Source organism: Arachis ipaensis, chromosome B3 (genome assembly GCF_059453495.1).
Source record: "Arachis ipaensis isolate K30076 ecotype BB chromosome B3, ASM5945349v1, whole genome shotgun sequence".
Classification (NCBI taxonomy): domain Eukaryota; kingdom Viridiplantae; phylum Streptophyta; class Magnoliopsida; order Fabales; family Fabaceae; genus Arachis; species Arachis ipaensis.
The window spans coordinates 130045139-130061557 of record NC_142438.1 but is presented as its reverse complement, the minus strand read 5'-3'; the positions used below and the strand labels follow the sequence as shown (position 1 = coordinate 130061557).

The following is a 16419-nucleotide window of genomic DNA, read 5'->3' as shown; positions in this document are numbered from 1 at the left end:
TAAAATACTTAGCCAAATTTTGACTAATAACTCTATAATTTCTAGCCAAATACTGAATGACTAATTACGAATCTCCCAATATCTCGACTGTCTTTATTCCTTTTTCAATTAAAATTTCTAGACCAATTATTAAAGCCTCATATTTTGCTTTATTATTCAACAAACTTGACTCTAGTTGAAATATAAATTTGGTTACAACCTCATCAGGGGCAACCAAGCCGACTCCTACCTGATTTTAATGTTTCGACCCATGAAAAACAACTTCCAAGGTATGAGCTCTAGATACTCAACCACGGGTTGTTCATGAATTTCGATGCAAGGATGATTTGCTAAGAAATCAACGATCACTTGTCCTTTGACATCCTTGGCTGGGATGTAAAATATCGAATATTCGATTAATCCTAACATCTATTTGCCAATTCTTTTCCCTAGTATTGGATGAGAAAGCATGTATTTAATGACATCAAATTTAAACACAACATAAACATTCTTTCCAACTAAATAACTTTTCAATTTCGTACAAAAGAAGTAAAGGGCTAAACAAAGTTTTTCGACTACACTATATGTAGTTTCTACATCAGTCAATATTTGACTCGGATAGTAAACCACTTTTCATTTCCATCCTCGTCTTCCTGGGCCAGCATGCTCCTTAAAGTTATATTTGACGCAGCAATATACAATTTGAATGGTGAAGTTAAATATTGCTTTATTTGGTCAAAAGCTTTCTGGTGTTCCTCCTCCCGTTTAAATTCTTCTCCCTACTTTAATTTCAACAATGGAATAAACACTTTTGTTTTTCTAGATAAATTTGAAATAAAGCATCGGAGAAAATTAACTTTACCTAATAGAGATTATAGCTCTTTCTTATTCTTAGGAAGGGATGAATCGAAAATTGCTTGGCATTTGTTAGTGTTGACAGCCACTCCCTTTTTCTAAATAATAAATCCAAGAAAATTTCCTGTAGATACACCAAAAGCGTATTTTAAAGGATTTATTTTAAGTCGATAATGTCTCATTTTAGATGAGCTTGTTTTGACTCTGACTTAACAACCACATCATGAATATAAATTTCCATAAACTTACCAATAAAATCATGAAAAATTGAATTCATAGCTCTTTGATAAGTTGCTCTAGAGTTCTTCAACCCAAATGGCATAACCAGCCACCCATAAGTGCCAATGGCTCCAGGGCATCAAAAAGCCGTTTTTGACACGTCCTCCTGGGATATGAATATTTGATTATATCCTGAATATCCATCCATGAAGCTCAAAAGTTTGCTTCCTACGGCAGAATTGATCAATATCTCTGTAACTGGCATGCAATACTCATCTTTTGAGGTAGTGTTATTCAGAGGATCATGCATCAACAAGTGGTTGGATCTTTACTCTTGGTGGGGGTGCTGTTTCTTGGGGATCCAAGAAACAAACTTGCATAACGGACTCTACCATGGCTACAGAATTTGTTGCTTTGGCAGCAGCAAGCAAGGAAGCTGAATGGCTTAGAGATTTATTACATGAAATTTTAGTTTGGCCAAAACCAATGGCACTAATCTCTATACATTATGATAGCCAAGCAACATTATCAAAGGCTTATAGCCAAGTTTATAATGGAAAATCTAGGCACATTAGAGTAAGACATAGCTATGTTAAAAACCTTATTGGTAATGGAGTTATATCTATAAATTTTATAAGGTCAGAACAAAATCTTGCAGATCCTTTGACGAAAGGATTGACAAGGAATTTGGTGTTTAAAACATCAAAAAGGATGGGACTAAAATCCGTATTTTAAATAATTACCAATGGTGGAAACCCAACTCACACTTGAGTACCATCAAGTCTTGAGTTCAATGCGGTAAAGTACACTATTAGAGTAATTGCAAGTACTCATAATAATTTCTTTCATCCCAAAGTAAAAAGTACTTGGAATCATAATGGTATAAAAGAACAGGATGAGCTTTGCTCTTAATAGACCTATAGCAAGTATATTATTGCTGAAGTATTTAATTATGGGATACTTTGATAGGGTCTACCTATATGAGTGTGAACTGAGGCCGGTTTTTAGAGTTAAGATTTTACTCTTAAAACACTCACGAAAGGATACAAGACACAAGGCCTACTAAATGTGTCATATTAAATATAACATTTAAATGATACCGAAATTTTATGTGTCATCAGTGCACGCTTGTTCATATGAGTTAAATGGTTCAAAGCTTGTCTACCATTTTAAATTCGGATGAGTGAATACCACTGGTTACTAGGTAAAGGTTCAAATCGCAAGATACCTCTACTGAAAGCATAAAACTTCCAGAATAATAGGATTGAAAAGAAATTTTGAAAATGGTGGGGGATTGTGAGATATATTTTCAAAATATGTGAAAAGTTGTTGAAAGGTTGCAACTATTTGAATAGTTATGTCTGTTGAAAGGTTGCAACTATTTGAATAGTTGTGTCTATTGAGTATGTAGCTGCATGTACTCCATCTCTATAAATTTCCCTTATTTCATTTTTGCCAGAATCCATCTCAACACTTTCTTTATGTACAAAAGAAAGAATAGAGAATATTATTCTGTAAATTATCATTTAGCGTAAGGCTTGACTGTGTGAGTGCATAAACAAGTCAAGTGTTCTTCATTGTATCCTACAGAAAATTCGTCAGTAACCCATTTTGCACACCATTGTATATTGGTGGGGGCGAATTAAGCCTAAAAAAAAGTGTGTATAACACACGCCTTGAAGAATTGCGCTATTTGATTTACTATCATCTTCTCTCTTTAACTCACAAATATCTGGTATAAGAATAATATTTTTTACGTTGTAATGTTTGGTGAATCTCATCAACTTCCCTAACTGTCAAAAAAAATCCCACTTTAATACCGGCAAAGGAGTGGATGGTTGATATATAAAATAATAATTAATTGAAATATCACATGAAGGCCACAGCACACATAAATTCCAGTCATTTAGCGAACACAAGTTTACAAATCTTCCATCATATTATTCTCTATCTTAAAGAGTGGTAGAAGTGTCTATATTTTACTGATTTGGCTGCTTCGATCACATTGATTGAAAAAAGAAGATTCTTAACTTAAATTATTATCACCATTGCGAGGACCGCATGCAGAGCCACATCATTAAAGCCTGTAAAGAGATTAAATTAACATGCATGGTAGCTAGCTGCTTTATATTATCCCTTCATCACGCCACGGAATCTCTTACCAACTTGCACTGAAGGAAGATCTTATTAAGATACAATACATATACAAATAGTTTACCATCTCCTTCAGGCGTTCACATTCCTTTTTGACATTATTATTCATAAAGGAAGAATAGAATCTGAGCTAAAGTAAGGAATTTCAAAAGGAAGCAAGTGGGAGCCATATAAAGATTGTAAGGTGCTGATTATCAGGAATGTGACTAATTATGGCGCCAAGTGTTTATGTGAGTCAATACTAATAAACTTTCTATTTTCAGTGTTGGCCTTCTAACCTTGGCAAAAAATAATTTCCATTTTAGTACTTATCATTTTATATGTATAAAAAATTCAGTTATTAAATTAATTATTAGTATAAAATATATATTAAAATATAAAATACACTTAAATAATATATATTTATATATAAATATATAATAATTAAATTAATAACTGATTCTTTTACTCATATTTTTTTAAAAAAATCTATAACTATATTAGTAATTGGCTGATTAAAGATTTAAGCTCTGGAAGGATTCCTGAATATGGCGGTGGCCTCATGGGCCCAAGCCCAATAAGGGATATTTAATTATTTATTGTTTACTTTGTGGTCCTTGAATGTGTTTTGGCAACGGTGATTAACTTTGTCTTGGCGTGATGAGGATGAAGAATAAGAATGGAGCTTTGATTGATTTTTTCGTCGATTCTTTTATTCTTGATGCTATTATTTATTTAATTTTAGTACAATTTTATTTTGTATGGAAATTGGAAAAGGGACGGCCTTCCCAAATTCCTTATCTTTCCCTCACACGGCGGTAAGAATATTAAGATTTTATTTTGTTTTGGTTCCTTTGGCTCCCACTTGTCATTATATTACGCTGAACTTCACCTTCACCATGCTGCTATCAATTATATTTCTAGGATTTGATGCGTATGCTTTGTCCTGTCTAATAACATTATTAATTTTTGACCCCTTTTTTTTAATAAAGTGGAAGATTGAAAGCCATATTATTCGCTCTATAATTCTATATGTTAGCTACCTCTCTCTTTATAATATTTATATTTAGGAATATCATTATAGACATATGAAAGTTTAGTACAGTACAATAGAAGTAATTATTAAGAGTTTAGCTGCATTGTAAATTAGCTGAAAATTTTTAGTTATTTTACAAGTAAATTCCACATGAAAGACTATCGTATTTATTATTTACTACATTGATCATATTTTTTCAGGAAAAGAAAAGTGTAGAACTGTGTCTCAATATATTTGGGTCTAACATCTAGGTTTTAACTTTTGAATGATACTTAAATATGCTTAAAAAGAAAGGAAAAAAGAAAGAGCCATGTCCTTTTTTTTCTTCCTGATCCTAATCGGAAGTTTCGACTTAAACTATTTCGGAACAGAACAAGTAAATTAAAGGAAAAAAAAGGGGCCGGATTACTTAAAATATAAGAAGAATGGATAAAAGTTTGAGAACTAAACTTAGATAATTAAAATCAGCCAAAACTTTTTATTTTTAATTTTATTTAGTGAGATGAACAAAGTTTAATTATTATTTTTTCACGCGTCTCATTTTTTTTATTGTAATATTTATTGTATATAAAAATATTGATCGCATATATTAGTATATTATAAGCATATACGTTTATCAATTTATATTCTTATTAAATGAATATACATAATATATTTATGGTATTTAATTTATATTATAATAACAAAAACACATTTTTTTTATTTATTATGTAACATCTATATATTTATACACATAATTTTTATAGTTAATATATTTTTACAATTAATATTATTTAATTTTAAATTATATTTTATTACATATTTCAAATTATTTCACATATGCATTAATAAATCATAATTTAAATTGTTTTAATATTTTTCTTTTAAAGATATCATACATTTAAATCAACGTATAATTTCTAAATCACTGTTTTTGATAATTTAAAAATTTGTTTCATGTTTTTCAAAGTGAAATAATTTATTCTGATTCACATATATTTTCAACTTTTACTATAATTAAATTTGAAAGGAAAATATCAAATACTTAAATTAATTTATTCAATTGACAAATTTATATATAACATCTATAAATTTATATACATAACATTCATAATTAAATAAGGTACATATAATTAAAAAGAAGATATTCAGGTAGCAGAATTTGATTTAGGTAATTCTAGTAAGTTTGAATCTCTAATATTTTATATAAGTAAAAAAGGTCAGAATTTCATATTAATATCCAAAATTTCATACTCATAATTTTTTTAATTTCATACATATAATATTCATAATTAACAAATTTTTATAATTAATATTATCAAATTTTAAACTATGTATCTTGTTATATATTTTAAATTATTTCACATGTATACCAAAAAGTCATAATTTTAATATTTTTTATTTATTATTCATATGAATACTTATTTTTTTATTTTAATATAATGAATTAATAATTACTTTTAAAATTTTATTTCTTAAATTTTGTTTATATTTTATATTTTATTTTTTATTTTTATTTTATAATAGTCTATATGTAAAATATGAGTTGTATAATAGAAGTTGTTAAATTCTCTAATTTAACATCCAAATTTTTATAGTATAATATTTATAATTTTATACATATAATATCCATAATCAATAAATTAGTGCTAATTTATTATTATTATATTTTGCAGGTCATAAACCAATAATTTTATATGTTTTCAATTTTTAATAAATAGAGATCGATCAAATTTAAGATGTTTTTATTTTTATAAAATGTGTTGAGGTGATTTAAATTTTTTTTAGAATTAAAAATATAAGAATTAAAAATTTTTATTTCAGAAAAAAAATTATAGAATTATAAATGCATGTAGTAATAATGAGGAAGAAATTTTTGGAATTTGATTCACGTTAAATTTGGAATTAACTTTTAGTATAATTAAATGAGAAAAGATAATTATAGAAAAAATTAATTGTGTCAATTAAATTAGGAGAGTAATGTACACTCTCATATAAGCGCAAATATTATTAATCATATATTTTTATTTATTGTCTATAATATTTTAGTTATGTAGCATTACTCATTTTTTTAATGAGTCATGTATACACAACAATATCAAATTCGTTAGTTATTTCTACTCTTCTGTTGCTTGAATAACTTTTTCGACAATAATTCCTGTCAGGTGGCACTTTATTTCTCATGGTGACACTGTAAATTGTGTGGTGTGGCTGTTTTGATGACACAATAAAAAATAATTGTCAAATTATTAAATTTGTTAAATTAGAATAAAAAAATTACAAGTTACAACATCTCTTCATTCTCTTTTCTTCCCTCTCAATTTTGAACAGAGCTCTAGCAGAGAGTGAACAAAAATTTATTTTTTATTCTAGTTAAGAGGGAAGAGAAGAGAATGAAGAGATGTGGTACCATGTAACTTTTTTTTATTCTAATTTAAAAATTTCAATAATTTAACAATTATTTTTTACTGTGTCATCAAAATGGCTACACCTGGCAGCAACTATTATCAAAAAAATTATTTAAGCAATGAAAGGATAAAAATCACCAACGAACTTGATATTGGTGTGTATACATGACTCATTAAAAAATAAAATATACATCTATTCACTATATAAAAATTTATGTGTATTTTTATCTATTTTTTCTAAAATATAATATATGATTGATGCTTATCATATATTAGACAATAAACTAGGGAATGTTATTATTTGGAGGGAAACTGCTAACAAAACTCTTGCAGACTCGTTAGTTATTCCGTAAACAAAAAATAATGGTATTGAAGGTTTGTTTTTTTGTGATTGAGAAAAGAGAACACAGAGAGCAATTAAGTTGGAGAGGACATCTCCTTTCTAATGGTCTCTTGAACAACAATACAATGGAAAGGGTATTCTATATAAGGAAGACTATGGCGTTCCGCTGTCCTTGCTAAACGATTAGTAGCTGAGTTCGCTGTTCTCTGGATCAAATGGACATGAATTACCCAATTCTGTTGCATCATCTCAGCAATCTTTAAAAGAAGATCATTAAAATCCCTTTGCATCACCACATAATCCTTAGTAATCAAAAGATAAGTCTCCAAGCAATCTGTTTCATAAATAATATCCTTATTCCCACAATTTCAGGCCAAGAAAAGACCCCTCTAAATGGCATAAAGCTCACACTAAGTGATCGGACCTGTTAGAATGCTTGCAAAGCAACCCGTCAACTACTTACCAGTGTCATTCCTAAGGACACACCCAAATCTAGTAAGATGATATTGCTCAAAGAGACTTGCGTTGGAATTAAGTTTCATAACATTTAAAGGAGGAGGACACCAGGAATCAATCAAAGAAGGATGGGAAGTAACCTGATTAATGCACTTAACAATACCATATTTAGCCGCCGAATGTCTAACAAGCATGATAACTTTTTCCATGCTCCAACTATCATTTGGATTGAAAATATCATTGTTCCTGTCTCTCCATATCAACTAGAGTTCTGTAGCAAAGATAGCTTTCGTTGCTCTAAGATTAACACGAAGCCAGGCCCAGAAATCCAAAGAGGCATCCCTTCTGCTCATTCCCACCTCTAGACATTTTCAAATAGACTTTACTTTATTACAAAATCTGAGACAATGTTCTGCAGTTTCTGGCGCTTCATTGCACCTAGGATACAGATCTGTGGTTGTCAAGTTTCTGTGGAGACAAAAACTGGCAGTGGGAATGGCATTATGTAAACAAAGCCAAATCAGTCCTTTAATCTTCTCAGGGATATTCATACGCCAAAGTCATAACCAAGTCTCATTGGTATCCCACTGTACCCTCCGTTCTAGCAGCCATTCATAGCCACTCCTTGTGGAGTAAACCATATTATCATTCGGTCCCTAATACCAGTTGGGAACATCCGCTTCCAGTAGAGATGGATTATGAGATGTAATATCCAGCTTTAAAGCCTCTATTAGAATAGTGTGTAGCCTCTCTAAGTTCCAGCCACCTCCAAACCATACATCGCCAAGCGAGAGACCCTTGTCAGAGATATGCACAAAAGAAAACTCTTGAGCAAGAGCTCCTGAAGACCTCCAAGAATGATACCAAAAAGACTAAGTTAGAGGGCTTGTACACCACACATAAACATATTTTATCTCCTAGCAACTTTTGTGATGGTGCACCAAATTCCCAAGGCATGCATAGGGCAAACTAGATCCAAATTCATATTCCTTGCACATATTTTGCAAGCATAATGCGCATCCATAACTTGTTTCTATCCTGAAAGATCTGTCAAACCAATTTACTAAGAAAAGCCATATTAACACTCCGAGCATCCCGAATACCAGGACTCCCAAATATGTTAGGAGTTATCATGGTACTCCACTTCACAAAATTCAAGCCCCGCTTATCTGTCTTACCTTTCCATAAGAAATTACGCATAACAGAATCAATCTTAGAATAAACCTTATTGGGAAATAGTTCAACTTGCATCTGGTAGATAGGGAGGGAAGATGCCACGGATTTTATAAGACAAAGTCTGTCGGCCCTACTTAGGAGATGACCTTTCCAATTAGACAATCTACTAATTTTCTCCATCGACTCTAAGCAGGCTGTTCTAGAAGCTCTTGGATGGTTGAGATTAACTCCCAAATATCTTCCTAAGTCATGAGCAAATATGATTGACAACACACCAGCCAGCACCTCCCTACAGCTATTAGGCACATTCTTGGAACAAATAGCTTTGGACTTATCTATGTTCACTTTCAAGCATGAGGCCTTGCAGAACAAGTTCAAGGAATGCTTGACTTGTTGAACTTGAGTCTTGCTAGATTTACAGGACAGAAGGAGATCATCAGCAAACATTAGATGCAAAATTTTTTGCCCTTTCCATGAGACAGCAACTGGGTCCCACACCCCAAACTCAACTTGGTTCGAAATAAAACATGCTAGCATCTCCATACAAAGGACGAAAAATCCAGCGACATGGGATCACCCTGTCGGAGCCCTCTTTTAGGTTGAAAACCATCTAACTTACTCCCATTCCACAGAATCGAAAGAGAGGATGCTTGAATACACTTCATAATGAGATTCTTGATAGGGATAGGAAAGTCAAATCAATCCAAAGTGTACTCCAAAAACTTCCAGTCGACCCTGTCATAAGCCTTCTCTAAATCTATCTTGAAAGATATAGCACCCTTCTTTAACTTAGTTTTCTTCAAGAAATGGAGCACCTCTTGTGCCACAATGATATTGTCAAAAGTTTCTCTGCCAGGAATAAACCCTCCCTAATTCGGACTGATAAAGTCAGCTATGTAAGGTCTAAAGCGGCTTACCAGCACCTTAGTTACAATCTTATACATGACGTTGCAAAGACTGATAGGTCGAAAATCCTTCATTCTGCTTGGGATGTCAACCTTAGGGACAAACACAATAAGAGTTTCCAACATAGATGGATTAATCACATCCCCCTAAAAAACCCTCCGAACTGAATTCCACACATCGTGCCCTACAACATCCCAATATTCTTTGAAGAAGAACGCGTGGAACCCATCCGGCCCCGGGGCTTTGAGAAGGCTTATACTTTCCACTACTGCTTTAACTTCTAGCAACGAGACCAGCTTTAGCAGATTCTCACAAGCCTCACGGCTAAGAGAAGGCTTCAGAAAATTCCCCAAACAGTGCACCTCCACCGGTTCAGTGGAACAAAAGAGATTTTTATAAAAGGCCAATGCCTCCTGCAGAAGAAGTTCCGGATCAGAGGACCAAGACCCATCACTCACAAAGAGACCATGAATCTTGTTTGCTTTCCACTTAATAATAGCCTGCATATAGAAAAACGTTGTATTTTTGTCACCATATCTTACCCATTGCTCCCGGGACTTTTGAAACCAGAGCATTTTTTCCTGGGCCAGGACCAAATTATATTCCTCCCTGCACCTCTGTTCCTCCTCTTTAAGAGCAACCTCGTCACTAGTTTCCAATCTTCTTTGCAAATCATCAAGCTTGCTTTCAAGGTTTCTTTTCTTGACAAAAATATCCCAAATACACGAGAATTGAATTCTTGAGAAGCCTGTTGCACTTTTCGAAGCTTGCCATAAAAGTGGGTGCTAGTACCATTCCAAGCTTGATGGATTACACCCTTATAAGGGTGAGTGGCCCATGCAGCACATCTGCGAACTCCAAAGAATCTAATAAGCAAAAGACAATGATCAAAATGTAACTGACTCAGCACCTCTGTGAAAACTTCAGGAAACATAATCCTCCAACTGCTGTTACTACATGCTCTGTCCAATTTCTTAGCCACCTCCCTATTTCTCTGAACCCTCCTGAATCAGGTAAACTTTCTTTCCTCTGTTGCCAGATCAAACAAATTACAAGCATCCAACACATTAGAAAAATAGTTGCAACGATTAGCATTGAAGAGACCTCCTTTCACCTCCTGGGAACTTAGAATTTCATTAAAATCCCTAGTTACAAGCTAAGGAACCTGAATAGAAATGCCATGAGCTAAAAGATGGTCCTATATATCTCCTCGGGTCGCCGGCTGAGGACTACCATAAACCGCGCTACAAACCCAACTCCTTCCTCCACTATCAATTTCTACAGAAAGACATTGTTCCATGGTAGCAATCACTCTACATTTAGCTTTATCATCAGAAGACAAAAACCATATACCTCTTTTATGCCCACTAGCTTCCACTATCCCAATCAGAAGAAAACCCAAACTTTCCTAAAAAAATTTCATAATACTAAAAAAAGCAACATGTGTCTCTACAAGAATAACAAAAGTAGGATTAAAACATCTTACTAAATCTTTGCAATGCACTCAAGCTATCTTGTTTGAGGCTCCTCTTACGTTCCAACTAATCAAGTTCATAAAATCACTAACCATAAGAACCAAGCTTGATGATGGAACGACAACACCCACCTCTCACATCGAAGGTCCTCTGTCTCCCATCTTAGTAATTCCTTCCAAAACATCATTTCCTTCTTGCTTGGTCTCATCTTGCTTGACTCCTTCGACAAGATCAGTTGGTAAGCTCTAAAGAGAGGGAGGTCTCCTCCTCTTGTGGTTCGAATTGATGGCCAGTGTCAAAAAAACAGGTGCAACGCTCCCTTTACTCACTCTCGAAGAACTCCCAAGAAAAAAAACTTTTTCTATGTGTGTTACCTTGTCCTTTGGAGCGGGCTTCGTGACCTCACTATCAACTAGTAATGGGCCCTTATCACTCTATGTTGGTTTCTTATCAACATTGGGCCTTCTAAGATTAAAACCCCTTTTTGAGCCTATCTTAGCTTTTCCTTTTTTGGTAATTGTAATCTACTCCCCATCATTAGGTGCATTAGTGCCTCCCGAACTCTCATGCAACGTTTCACCCACAAAATCCGCATGTTCCACTTTCAACGCAGCATTGACTCCTGCGTTTTCAAATTGAAAACTCTGGTGCACCATTTTCTCTGATGGTTTGACCTTGGTGATTGTTGGTGGCTCACCTATTCCCCCATCCTGTTCCTGCCGAAACGCCACGACAGACCTTTCCACTGGCAGTGTCACGTCATTCCCCTTTGCCTTTCCATAATCCCAGATCACATGCCCAAAGCAATTGCATTTCCCACAGATGAGATGCAGGTTTTCATACTCAATGGCATATTCAAAGCCAGCAACCAGAATCTTGCGTATCACAGGTTGGCCGAGATTGATTTGGATGCACGCTCTTGCATATTTTTCACGCTCAGCTGACTTGGTGGTTAAATCAACCTTAATCGGCCTTCCTACCGCTCTTGCTATGTTTAGGATAGCCTTCTCACTATAATACCACATGCTGAGTCCGGTGATTCTTATCCAAACTAAAGTGGATCCAAAGAAATCCTCACACGGACGGAAAGAAGGGCACCACGACTTTACCGCCACATAATTTTTCGCAATCATTCACGGACCGCCAAGAAGAACTCTCTCTTTATCCTCCCATAAGTCAAACTTGATAAGGAAATAACTAAAACTAACGTCCAATACCTCATAGCGGCCTTTAGTTCTCCAAACTCCTCTTAACTTGTGCGTGATAGTAGTATAGCGGAAAGATTTGCCAAGAACTTTAATGATGATTGCATCCTTATAAGGGACAGAGAGAATCTCCCTAGCTTCCTCCGTGAATTCCACGCTAGGGATCTCCCTATCTTTGATGGTAGCCATCATATCCGCATCCAAAGCATTTGCCACATGAGAAACCCTAGCCAAAGATTCTTCCACTACTTTGTCTCTAAAGGACACCTTAATAGGTTCTTTGCCCTTCAAACTCTTCTCTGCATCTCCCATACTTTATGGTGTAGCTTTCCCTCTAACCCCCAAAACGCACACAGAAGCCTTATCATGAGACATGCGAGACCCTCCCCCAGCCTCCATGACGTTCTTCCCTTTCCAAGATCATCCACCAACCTCGAGACATGATCCTCCTCCCTCCCTCCACTACCTTCGTGAACACTGCCCCCATGCCATCAGCTACCCCTGCGTCTCCTAAAACCCTATCGTCATCTCCTTTGTTCTGCTCTCCCTATCCATATTTTTCACAATTATTGAAATTTAATAATTGGTATTGAAGGTTTGGTTGTTTCTGTTTTAAATATCTATATATTGAGATTATTATGGTTAAAAAAATTAGATATGGAAGTGAGATGAGTGATATATTTTAATATTGTAATTTTTGATAGAGGTATACAAATCAGACCCTCCGATTTATATTTAAAAAATTGAAAAAATTTAAGGTACACAATCGATTTGATGTACCTCAATTTTTTAATTTTTTAAAGGGTAAAGTATACTTTTTGTTTCTGAAATTTGGCAAAAGTTTCAAAAATACTCCTAAATTATATTTTATTTCAATTTTATCTCAAAAGTTTTCGATTTGGATCAAATATACCCTCGATGGCAAAATCTTTAAAAAAAATTAAGACCAATCTAACAATAATGCATGAAAATTATGCTTGATTTGCTTGTGTTGAGGGTTGTTTTTATGAAATTGTTGTTGAATTGGTCTTAATTTTTTTGAAAAATTAACGGGTATATTTGATGCAAATCGAAAACTTTTAGAACAAAATTAAAACAAAATAAAATTTAGGGTTATTTTTAAAACTTTTGTCAAACTTTAGCGAAAAAAAATATATTTAACCCTTTTTTAAACATAAATCGAAGAGTTGATTTATGTACTTCAAAAATTTTTTTAATTTTTTAAAAACAAATAAGAGGGACCGAAAACAAAAATAAGAGGATCTGATTGGTTCGATTTTTGTACTTTTAAAAAATTAGACGGTTCGATTTCTACTTTCTAAATTAAATCATTCCACATTTCAAAAAAATATCATAACATTCCACAATTTAAAAAAATACTACTATTAATCTAATATCAAAATAAAAAGTCATTGAATTGTCGTTATATTATGCAAGGCTTCTTTTGCTGCAACCTTGTTTGCTCGGAATCCCATAGAATCAACTGATTGTTTAAATTTCTTCACTGTACAAGTCATAAGTTAAATTAAAGTTTATTACGTATCAAACTGTACCAAAAATAAAATGCCCACGGATTTAGGATAACTTGATGTATTGGAAGACGGTTTAATTACATTTTGAACAAGCAGAGTAGATAAGATTACAAAGGTCCCATGGTTATGCAAGGAAAAAAAAGCACCCGCAAACCAAGAGCCCTAAAATACGGCAACAACCATGTCTGCAAATGCCAAAAACTTGATTGCAGAAGCTGCCCAAAAGGATAATAACTTAACACACACAGACACACAAGATGGTGAGTCATATGGCTGCCCAATCAATCTCCACGGAGGGGAACTTCTCCAAGCCAAAACTCACCGGTTCCTCCCACTTGCAACAATCCGAGAAATCAAAAAGAGTGGTCGCAGCCGATTCAGGGGAGGACGATCCTGCACATGATTCATCCGACTCCACCTTAAACTCCTCCAGCTCAGGATAAAGCACTTGATCTTGCTCCACCTTCATAAGAGAGGGGCATGGCTCCTGTTTCTGAGAAAGAGCCAACTTGTCGCAAATGGCTTGGAGCTTAGCATCCACGGAAGAAGGGAGAGGCTTGTAATCACCAAACTCACCGAAGACGCGGGTGCCATGGTGCTTAAGGTGAGGGAAATTGAGGCGTGCGAATTCACCGCGAAGCTTGTAAGCCGCGTTATCGTATGCCAGAGCTGCTTCCTCTGCGGTGTCGAAGGTTCCCAGCCAGAGGCGGGTTCGGTTCTTGGGGAGTCTGATCTCCGCCACCCACTTCCCCCAGTGTCTTTGCCTAACACCGCGGTAAAGCTTTGTGGCTTTGGTTGGGGTGGTGGCCACGTGCTTCATGGGGACCCCCTTTGGGGAAAGGTGCTTTTGGTTGCTGTGTTGGACACATGTGGAAGACATAAGTTGTTGCTGTTGAAGTTGGCGAAGTTGAAACTGCGCTTGGATTTGGATGATTTGTGTTGGGGTGAGTTTCTTGAGGCCTATGGAGGAAGAGGGTGAGAAGAGGTTTGGAAGAGGAGAGGAAGCTGGTGGCGATGAAGAAACACTTTGGAGAAAAGGGTAAAGTGCTTTCATCAGCTCTTCATTATGAGGATCTAACAAATAATCCCCTGAGATGCTGCTGTACCGATCCATACTCACTCGGTTTTTGGACTGCTCTTTCGCCTCTCTTGCACGTTGCTCATCAACCCCTCTTCCCTTTTATATCCATCACTTGCCTCGTCAACTTCAATTATGCCTCTCCATCCAATCACAACACCACACGTATACAAGTAATTTACCCAACATGTCCATGGTCCACCCCCAACTTTTCTCTCACACTTGCCCCAATTACTAAAGAGACATCCTCATCCTCTACTGTTTTGGGGAAAAAAAAATATTAAATGATTTCATATTATTTTGTAATTATTTATTTATTTTTCGTGCTAATAAATTAATGTGTAGAAAGACTCATTATTTTTCTATAGTATATAGAAATTTCCAACCCATTTATGACATGGTATTCCCTTCGTAATTTTATTTTTTCCTTTCCTTTCTTTCCCATCAGAAACAATACTGTTAGCTATATATCAAAAAGGAATATTTGAAAAGAATATTTAAAGTAGGAGATAAAAATAAAAGAAAAAACTATATTCCATACCAATGTATATTATTTTTGTTTTAAAAAATTAATGAAATTGATGGTATGCGTTCACATACTCATTTACTTTTGATAATGTCACACGATTGTCATTAACTCATTATATTAATTAATTAAGTATTATTATATTTATGTAAACATATCTTCTATACGAGTATATAAATTATTCGTATAAAATATATATTAAAAATAAGTTACATAATTAATATATATATATATATATATATATATATATATATATATATATATTAATTAAGTTTTAGTGTATACACAATATTTTTTTAATCAATTGTTAATACTTTTATTTTTATTAAGAGACTTTTAATATTTAGACAATTAGACACTAAAAAATAATTTTTAGGTTGTTTGTTTATAAATATAGAATATTGAGATAAAAATACAAAAATATAAAATTATATTTGATAGTTAAAACACAAATAGAGATATTATATTTAAAAATATTAAATTAATATATTTTATGTTCATTTAAAAATGATATAAAAATATTAATAAAAAAATAATTTATTTCATTTTTTATTATTTTTATTATTTTTTATAATTATATTTTTATTATTATATATTTTTTTAAAATTTTACATAAAAATATAAAATAAATTGAATTTATATAATTTATTTTAATTTATTATTAAATAAAATATAAAAATATTAATTTTATCATCTTCTCATAATCAAATGTAGCCTTAATATTTGCAAGTTGAGCTTATATGTTTAAACTTTAAAAGATACTTAATAGTTAATAATTGTATTGGTTGTGAAAACATTGCTTTTCATTTAAATTCAAATTCAAATTGTTGTATTTGATTTTTGTTCCTTTCTCCTCGACGGTGAAAAAGAGAAACTATTGACAATTAGCTGATTAGGAGTATTTGGTTGTCTATTCATTATATGATATGGGTAATTCTTGTTAATTAAATTATAAAAAATGGTTAGTTAAAAAGGTGAATCATTAGTATATGTTGATGATTATGTTATATGTATATTAAAATTAATTATAAATATAAAATATATATTAAAATATAAATATTTTTTAAAAATAAATTAAACTAAAATTAATTATTAATATATTTATAGCATGGT

At 33.2% G+C, this 16419-nt stretch overlaps 2 protein-coding genes across 2 annotated transcripts; both read right to left on the bottom strand.

The window, feature by feature from the left end:
- Nucleotides 1–9282: 9282 nt before the first annotated feature.
- Nucleotides 9283–12482, bottom strand: LOC148572450 (uncharacterized). The gene is made up of 8 exons (XM_088507498.1): nt 12183–12482; nt 11550–12068; nt 10743–10898; nt 10401–10519; nt 10215–10356; nt 9646–9990; nt 9502–9582; nt 9283–9453 (listed from the first exon to the last, which is right to left on the bottom strand). The coding sequence occupies exons 1-8, from the start codon at nt 12480–12482 to the stop codon at nt 9283–9285; spliced, it is 1833 nt and encodes a 610-aa protein (XP_088363624.1).
- A 1262-nt stretch (nt 12483–13744) lies between these two features.
- Nucleotides 13745–14856, bottom strand: LOC107631103 (ethylene-responsive transcription factor ERF060). The gene has a single exon (XM_016334433.3). The coding sequence runs from the start codon at nt 14814–14816 to the stop codon at nt 13968–13970; it is 849 nt and encodes a 282-aa protein (XP_016189919.1). The 5' UTR covers nt 14817–14856; the 3' UTR covers nt 13745–13967.
- Between the last annotated feature and the right edge of the window lie 1563 nt (nt 14857–16419).

What these genes read in the sequence shown, in the direction of transcription:
- LOC107631103 (XM_016334433.3), bottom strand. Translation starts at nt 14,816, where the DNA reads ATGGATCGGTACAGCAGCATCTCAGGGGATTATTTGTTAGATCCTCAT.
- LOC148572450 (XM_088507498.1), bottom strand. Translation starts at nt 12,482, where the DNA reads ATGGGAGATGCAGAGAAGAGTTTGAAGGGCAAAGAACCTATTAAGGTG. An exon ending in TTCCTGAAGTTTTCACAGAG is followed by an intron (nt 10,357 to 10,400) that starts GTGCTGAGTCAG and finishes TTTGCTTATTAG; the next exon opens with ATTCTTTGGAGTTCGCAGAT. An exon ending in TGTGGAATTCAGTTCGGAGG is followed by an intron (nt 9,583 to 9,645) that starts GTTTTTTAGGGG and finishes TTTGTCCCTAAG; the next exon opens with GTTGACATCCCAAGCAGAAT.